The following is a 9,328-nucleotide window of genomic DNA, read 5'->3' on the forward strand; positions in this document are numbered from 1 at the left end:
GTGTGAAACTGCATGGTCCCTGGGCCCCCCCCCAGCCCAAAAAACCAGTCCTCTGCCCCTCCCAGGGCGTATGCTGCCAGCTTGAAATCTCACCATAGTGAAATGTGAAAGAATCTGATTTGAATGAAGTTTCCGTGAAAATTAAAGGCCGGTTACAATTTTCTGATACAAATTCTGCTTTTGCTTTATGCCTAACAAAGGAAAGAATTTGGCCTGCCCAAGTCTTACCTTAAATAATATGCACATATCTATATATATCTAAGTAGATATATCTAAGTAGATTATATATATATATATATATATATATAAGATTGCACATTCCTTTATAAAGACACATAAGAATAAAAGAAAAAGATTTGTGGCTTTCCAAACTCCAGCTGCACATTGGGGAGGTTCAACACACGATGCACAGCAACCACGCTTATGTTAGCCGTGCAGCTGGCAATATGAACAGGGAGTTCAAGAAGCTCATTCCAGAAGATGAACATAGCTTGCATTGCCTAAATAGTTTTAACTCATTGGGCTACCCCTTCACTTCACAGTACATAAGAAAACCAAACAATTCAGAATGTCTCAGCTTTTACTTGACTTACAAGGTTGTGCATTTGTTTTGGGAATTTTAACTGCCCTTAGGCAGGGGAAGGGGGCTTAGTGGAGGACCAAAGCAGGATGGCCATACTCTTCAGTGAAAAGTCATAGCACATCACGTAGTAATTCCCACGACTACTTTTTGTACCTTTCAACCAGCATACTGTGTCTCTTATCCTCTTCTCTAGCATGAATTGTATAGGAAGCTTTGTTTTTTTGTAGCAAGTCTGCCTGTTTAAGTTTCAAGGTATATACACCCTGCCCTCATGACAAGCATCACATTTTTGCAGGCCCTGCCCCCAAATTTCTGAGAAAGCCTCATCTTTATCACCTGAAACAAAACAATACCAAAAACCAGTCAAGTCTCTCCCAACCTCCTTTACAGTGAAGAGAAGCGCAGAAAACATTTAGTTACTTTATCCTTACTTAACTACTTCCATAATTAAAAGTACAAGTAAAGCTGATGCATGTATGTCTTCAACATAATTTTTTCCTGGTAGTTAAAAGATAAAAAAAAAAAATCTCACATCCTTAAGTACATTTAAAAAGCTTCCCGTAATTTAAAAGTTCTGTAAAGGCCAGTATCAGTTCTCATTTATTTAACCGTTTTTTAAATTAAGAAAAATTGTTACCGGATTGATTTACGCAGATCCCCTCTCAGAGATCAGGGGCACAGACGGCGTAGCCTTGCTAATGACTGTGGTGTTTTGCTCAAACCCCCTAGCAGAAAGGCAGGCAAGCAAGCAAGCTCTGGTTGAAAACAGTGCTTTGCTGAAAAGGCACAGACTGCGTGATGAGGACTGGGGGGCACGTCGGCTGCGGGACAGCCAAGGCCAGGGCAGTGCAGATGCCAGCAGGCATCTTTGTTTTCCCCTCCACTCTTTCTGAAAGCCCACTGCAGCAGTTGTGTGTGGATTCCCTGAGGGTGTACAGTAGCAATTCAAGTAACTCACTCTGAAAAAACAGATGTCAGATGAAGATAACGAGCAGTCTTTCAGCTGTAACAATGCATATATATCCCAAAACTGGTGAAAAATCCCTCTATTTCCCCCATTGGCATCAATTCAGTATTTGATAGATACCTTAATACTTCAGTACAGACATTTACTAGTACATGAAGTTCAGCCATCTTTATTTCTGCCTTGGGAAGTTTATACTGGAATCTGCAGACAAAAGTATGCTACAGTAAAAATCCAATTTAAGTACAGTTCTTCACTCCTCCCTAATTAAAATATCTTTTTGTTTTTAAGGCATAAAAGGCTTTTCACACTAAGAACCCTGTAATAGCAAAGGGACTACCATTGAGCTCCTAACACCCAATATCAAAGCACCGCGTTTCTGCTCTTAACTGACTCCTGACCTTCTTGGTCCTTATTCTACAGCTAGAACTCCAGCATCACACGTAGGAGAGTAGTTACTCAGATTTGATCCCTCAAACACTAAGCCTATGTATAACTCAGTAATTTAAGCAGTGTGGCAGAAAATGGTTGACACACAAAACGTGGAACACAAAGTGGAAACTAAGTGTATGGAAAGGAATGGTAAAAAACAGATAGAACTACTTCAAAGTTCTCCACTATGTCATTTTAAAATGGGCGGAACCATTTCTTCCGATACTTCAAAAATCTTTCCAAGGCCCTGCAACACAGATGACAAGTTACCAAAATACCAGGCTTAATTACACATGCTAGAATGTAATAAAATGTGGCAACAGCCAAGACTGACCGTAATAGATAATACATATTAATAGAGAATAGTTCTCAAATTCTCTGTACAAGCTAACATACTGTATCTCTGGCAAATTTAGTAGTTGGCTGGGAACCTTGAAGTGTGACAGGATACATGAAAAACTTACCATTGCCCCATCCCAAAAAGTTTTCTTTATATAAATATTCTGTATATATTTATACACACACACATACACGTGCATACAAATACACACTCTCCTATAGCTGCCAGTTACAGATTTTTTTTTTCCCCTTCTTTCTCTATCCATGTATCAGTTCTAGAAACCATCAACTGGAGAAGACTAAGACTGGTTTATCTCCACTCTTATTAGCATCTTCCTATAAAGCAATGTGATAACCCTTAGTTTTTAAAATACATCCCCAAAGAGGCTGGGCTAAATCACCGTGAAGTCCCTTCCAACCTGAGCAGTTGTATGAAATAACCCCAAGGAATACTTAAGAATACCTGTGTCATTAAGGATCGTAGGATTGCATCCATGATCTATCAGCTTTCAAGTCTTCCCAGGCCAGAGACACTAATTTTGCTTCATTAATTACCCATACACAAGAGTTAAAGGATGTGGTATTTTGTGTTTTTTGGGTTTTTTTAAGCTAAAGACACGATGTGTGATCCACACTCTCCCAGCTCAGGAGAACAGACTCAGAATTGAGGAACATCTACGGCACTCTGCAGAAAAGGAGAAGCAGCAGCAGCATGCCATAGTATAGAAAAAGAGCACACACTTAGTGTTATCAAGATGAAGAAAGCCAAGCACCAGGTTAATTTGGTATAAAGGAAAGCACAGTGTCACCTGAAATACAGCCAGCGGCTTTCACTCATCTCTTCCACCGACGGAACACGGTCACCAACTCTGGTACAGTACAAGAATGCAACGTGAGTAACAAAATGCTCATGAGATGGTAGCTTTACAGAGCTCCCTAGCAAAACAAAATAAACCAACAGAACCCCCTAACCAGTCAAAAAAGACAAAGTATATAACAATAAGAATGGCAGAACAATGACAAAATGACAAAAATGAAATAAAAATTAACAACAGCAGCACTTTATGATTGAGATGTCCAGTAATATTCTTCATTCCTTCAGATTCAGGCTGGCAAAACACCTGTATTCATGACAGGCTACCTCCCCCAGAAAATTAAATTCAACAGCTCTCAAGAGAGCTGCTACACAGAGACAGAGCCAATCTAAGACAATTTCTACCACTTCGGACCTGCACGTGGTCTAAAAGAGAAAAAGTCATTAGAGAAAGTCATGACAGAGGCCATCACTACTGCCTAGTTCCAGAGCAGTCCAATACAACTGGCAATACATACTAAATCACTCAGCTGGTTTAACTAACAATCTTTAACATGATAAATCTCCAGTCATAGCAGAGTGTGCTTTTACTCCTTGCTTTGCCTTTTTCAACTGTATTTAAAAAATGAAAAACACAAGTGAAAGCATGTTTGGTTTCTGGTACTTTCCGTGTAAATTCCTTAGCAGCCTGTGGGTTTTTTCCCCATTTTTCCATGAAGGCATGCTACATGAATTATATATTGCTTATGTGAAATAAAAGCCCAGATGATCAGAAACCCACAGAGGCCTCACTTTATAAAGAGCAGGTGTACACATCCTGATTGCAGGCTCACATCTTGACAAACCAAATATTTAAGGCCATAGCTTGCACTATGAAGAGCATGCTCTCATCTAATCATACTGTACTCATCTAATCCTTGAAGGCTGAGGCAAATACCAGACTTTGGATAGATTTGTTTTGGATTCGTGGTTCAATAGCTCTTCTCCCATACCGACATACACTCCAAGTCAGAGCACTCTGTTCCGAAAGGCCAACACTGAGACGGCTCTGCATATGCAGCAAAAACTAAAATTAAAAACTGCTCATTAACTTCCCATCTATGACTTCTTTCTCTTTGCTGTATCTTTGCCAAGTTAGTATACTGAAGTTTTCCCAGATGTCTATAATGAGTGCAGCATATTTGGAAAATTTTAGCTATTTTGGAAGAGTTCAACTGTTTCTCAGAAGATGGCTGAGGAAGAAGATAATTCCAACCACCATGTTTTTAAAAAAAACCAACAAAACCACACAACAAAAAACCCAATCACTAAAAAAACCCCGGAATTAGGAAAAGTTGTTTCAGGTTGGTTTTAGGGTGCCTTTGGGTATTCCTTTACTTGACCTAACCAAGATAATGACTCCTGAAACTGCCTGCTGAGGCTTGCCAGAGCTTGGCAGTTAAACCCATATCACCCATATGCTCTCACCTCAACCCAGCCCCTACAGGGTAGGCGCCTTCCCCACACTTTTTCTCTCTGGTGTGAATTGCTGTGTTTCAGAGCACAAGAACAGAGATAAGGAAGCATCTCCCATGCTTACTTCCAGACATCCGAAAGAGGAGGCAATCTCTTTCCTACCAAGGGAAAAACTCAGAGGGGTAAGACTAGAGGTTCGGAGGCTGCACTGCACCTCCATTAAGAAAGATTCAAGATTGATGATGAGAAAGTAGATATTGGGCAAGAAGGAGGAAGATGGGAGAAACTAGGTAGGGAAAGACAACTGGAGAAAACAGTGCAGAAAGAGATACGGTGAAAGGAAAAAGCCCACAACAGAGGGCAAGGGACAGCACCTGTGTCTGTGCATCTGCCCTTCACGGGCAGCAGAGGGCAGCTAGAAGGCAGTGAAGTGAAGTGAAGGATCCGAGTTGTAGAATAATGGAAACAGGCTGCAAAACAAAAGGATGTAACCTCCTAGCAGACATCCCCCACTCCAGCCTGGAACATAACACAAGGCTGGATCCCAGCATCACCACTCACCTCCTGCTATCGCAGCACACTGAGGCATGGTATTTAAAAAAAAAAAAAAAAAAAAAAAAAAAAAAAAAAAAAAAAAAAAAAACAACAGAGGGCAAGGGACAGCACCTGTGTCTGTGCATCTGCCCTTCACGGGCAGCAGAGGGCAGCTAGAAGGCAGTGAAGTGAAGTGAAGGATCCGAGTTGTAGAATAATGGAAACAGGCTGCAAAACAAAAGGATGTAACCTCCTAGCAGACATCCCCCACTCCAGCCTGGAACATAACACAAGGCTGGATCCCAGCATCACCACTCACCTCCTGCTATCGCAGCACACTGAGGCATGGTATTTAAGAAATGCATGTTTTATCGTTGGACCACCCTGGGTAAGACAATAGAGTATAACCTGAGACTGCCACCAAGCTGTCAGTTTTACCACCGTCCCAGATAGTTAGGTAGTTCACATAGCAGCTACGTGAGAGTCAGTGTTTCCATATTTCTTTTTCAGTTTGCTCATTTAAAGCAAAAAAAAAAAAAAAAAAAAACCCCAAATAAATAGAAAGCTCTTAAAAAAAAAATTGTATTTGAAAAGTCAGACATAAGGCAGTAAATATCTAAGTTGACATTGTCTGTACAGTCTTCAACTTTTATGGTAGAAAGTTACCTAAAATATTGTAAGTTGAAAGATACAATGCTTGAAGATTTAGAAAAAGGTTGCTAAGTATAACTGAAATTACTTTGTTAAAATAAACACGAACTTCCTCATTTGAAGCGGATTATGAAGGAGAGGAAGGTATTAATCTGTATGTTGCTTCATTCAACATGAAAAGAACCAGGTCAATAACCTCTAATGGAAAAAACATTATTTTGCAATAGAAATGCTAGGAGTTCCCTTTTTTCCTGTGACAGATAAATGAAATGATAAGTCAGCTACTTTTCTGAAAAGAGGAACTTTGCCAGTGGTTTTGATTTATAGGGCTCTCGAGTTTGCTGAAATTGTTACAACCTCAGGCAGGAAATCGTTTCTTTGTTTTAGTCTCAAAGGATGAGACTATATTTTTAATATCCAAGTCATGCTTTAGTTTCTAAGAAAAAAAAATAATCTACTGCTAGAAAAGTGTAACTGTTTACCACTTACATGCTTGGATATGTTTCACTGATAGACAGCCAAGAAATTCAAACACATGACATCATGGCTTTAACTCCAGTTTCTGGTGTTAATTTTTAACTCGCTTAGCATCAAGTGGCAGAAACCAAAAGCATCTAAAGATCCCATTATTTTTTACTCAGATTTTGCTGTCATGACCTCACTTTCCCAACCAGTTAAGCAGTAAACTAAAGTTAAGTCTCTGCTACAAACCATAGGTCCTCTGCTTAGCTGTACATTTAAGCCTGATTAGCGGACCCTGGTACACAGGTAACATACCCTATCTGGAAAGATACCTGCTCTTCTGATTACCTGAGACATTCAGAACAGAGCAAGGGGAGGCAGAGGGCATTTTTTGCCTATTTTCCTCCTTATACTGCTTTTTACTTTACCAAAACTTAATTTTCATGTTAGCCTCTCCATCCCTCACCTACTTTTAATACATTTCACATCATGGGAGAGAAGGGACCACCAGAAGTAAAGAACAAAGCATGCATCCCAATTGCTATGCAATTAACGGTGCGGCCAGAGGCACGGGCCTCTGCCTCCGAGCCACAGCAAAGCAATTCTGGATCCTTGTGTAGGCATTGCGCCATGCTTGCACGCAACTGTCTCCCCATGAATGTAGTATCAAGCCAGGCTGAAAATCTTGGCTGGAGTCAGCCCTCTCGTACTGTTCTACTTAAATTGTGCAGGCACAACCTTAAATAAGACCCTTTGGTGTTTGACATCTGTCTTAGCTCCTCTGACTTTCCCAGTACAACACACGTGTGCCTGCAGTTCCTAAGGAATAAGCTCAGCCCATCACAGCCCACAGGAACTATTGAAGGGACCACCCAAAAACCCCACTGATGGGCAGACCAGTACCCACAGGATTACAGTAATGCCACTCTGCCACACGATGATCAGGCAAGCTAAACCAGCCTAAGGGGTCAGTCAGCTTGGTCGACTCTTCGTTAAAGCAGGCCCTTGTCTTCTCCTCATCTCCACACTGCAGCAAGGCCAACTGCTTCATGAGGACTTTGTAATGGCTGACTGGCTTTCCATCTTTCCTTCCACAAAGGCCAAAGTCAACCAGGATGCAACTGGTGTGAACTTCACACCAGGGCTGGACTTCTAGGAGTCCACACAAATCCTGACATTTAAGTCCAACACACAAATGGCATTAGTTTCCCATGTCCCTTCACTTAATCTAGGAAGCAAACCACCTTTTATCTTTTAAGCTCTTTTCTGCTAAATAATCCTGTATGGGAGCACTAGTTATTTCCAGCCTCTTGCAATCTAACCTAATGGGCAAGTGCCAAGGCTCAGAAAGCATCCCAGGCCACCCCAGGGACAAGTTACCTACTGCACAGCCTCAGGACTGCATCAGCACTATACACTGTGCTGCTGAGGGAGGCACTGGGACAGCATCTCATCTTCATCTCCTCCTGCCTACCTCTTCCACTGGGTAGAAAGGGATGGAAAAGAGAAAAGCGGCATATTTCTAAAATTCAGCTGGAAACTAATTTGTCCCTTTCTTAAATCTGTAAGGCCAGACAGGACTTCTTGCTTTCCAGCAGAAAGGGCTCTATCACAGAGGGTACTTTACCAGCACCGTTTCCGATTCTCAATCAGCTGCACACGGCTGCCACCTCCTGGCACAAATCTGATTTCATGTGGTTTCAGAAAGTGCAGTCTCCATCGTTACTAGAGCAGGATGACAGAATCCATGCAGTTCTCTAAAATACTTCCTATGTAGCGTTCCCATGTTTACATGATATCCTTCCCTTAATACGGAAGTTAACCATTTATCTTCTGTCAACCATGCCAAACAAATGACAGTTAAAATTACTGCTTCCTAGCAAGGGTGGGTAAATCTCCCAAAAAACTGCAGCTAAACACTCAAAACTATGGTTTGGCCATGCCTTTTGGCAACTACTCCTCTAGGAATGGTATCGTAGCCTTTCCAGCTGTTCTGCCTTGTTGGCCACATTAATGATTTTTGGAAGTATAGCCTACCCAAAGGGCAAGCCTGGAATGGATATAGTGTTAGCCCTTTTTCCTTTCAGGAGCAACTCATTAGCCAGGCTCGTGGAGCCTCATTACTGAACCAGAATGCTTCCACAAACTGCTTCCTAGGCTCGATGGGGAGGAGGGGAAAAGAAGGGAGGAAAGAGGAAAAAGAAGGGAGGAAAAAGAAGGAAAAAAAAAAAAAAAAAAAAAAAAAGAAAAAAAGGGGGGGGGAGGAAAAAAAAAGAAGGAAGGAAAAAGAAGGAAAAAGAAGGGAGGAAGAGGAAGGAAAAAGAAGGGAGGAAAAAGAAGGAAAAAGAAGGCAAGTGCAATGAATGGACCCACTTCTGTTACACACTGTGTTAAGAAAGAAAGCGAGAAAGAGAGAAGCAGAATAAAAAAGAAGGAAAGAAGGAAAAAGAAGGAAAAAGAAGGAAAAAGAAGGAAAAAGAAGGAAAAAGAAGGAAAAAAAAAAAGGAAGAAAAAAAAAGAAAAAAGAAGGAAAAAGAAGGAAAAACAGAAACATAAACACATTTAGAAGACAGGAAAACGAGACCAGGATTAAAGTGAGACCTGACAAAAGCTGTGCTCAACCACATAAAACTATTTAAAACAAGTACTAAGCATGTATAAAATGATAAGGACAGAACATAGGCAAGGATGAGCGAGGCCTCAGTTCAATAAGGATGAAATTTAATTTAACTGTAATGTAGAGGGGGCTCCCAGAAGGGAACGTTTTGCTTTAAGTTTTCAACAAGGACAGTTATGCTGAGCAAAGTGGGTAAGCCAGAATGGCTTGAGGTGATGGCTGTATAAGGATACTACCAGCAGAACATGGGGAACCAGCAAAACCAAAATTTGGAAGGACCAGGCAATTCCTACCTTAGTCGTTGGAAAGAAGTGGTTAAAGAAATTGTATTTCCAGTAGCCAGATTTTAAAAAATGAAATCTAGAATAATACATAGTAAGAAGAGGAAAAAGAATTCTCAAACTTGAGAAAGAAAGAAAGAGTGATTGATTTTATTACTTACTCATTAATCTGATCTTAAGTGGAAAGAAAAAAAAA

General features: G+C 40.8%; 1 protein-coding gene across 1 annotated transcript in view; it reads right to left on the minus strand.

Moving 5' to 3' along the window:
• Positions 1 to 9,328, minus strand: part of SLC9A7 (solute carrier family 9 member A7) — a 100,882-nt gene that overhangs the window by 15,719 nt on the left and 75,835 nt on the right. Inside the window, exon 14 of the mRNA XM_009281373.2 lies at positions 3,128 to 3,187. Coding sequence (XP_009279648.1) covers positions 3,128 to 3,187 — 60 coding nt within the window. The remainder of the gene's footprint in view (positions 1 to 3,127; positions 3,188 to 9,328) is intronic.

This window comes from Aptenodytes forsteri, unplaced genomic scaffold (genome assembly GCF_000699145.1).
Source record: "Aptenodytes forsteri isolate BGI_AS27 unplaced genomic scaffold, ASM69914v1 Scaffold212, whole genome shotgun sequence".
NCBI lineage: Eukaryota > Metazoa > Chordata > Aves > Sphenisciformes > Spheniscidae > Aptenodytes > Aptenodytes forsteri.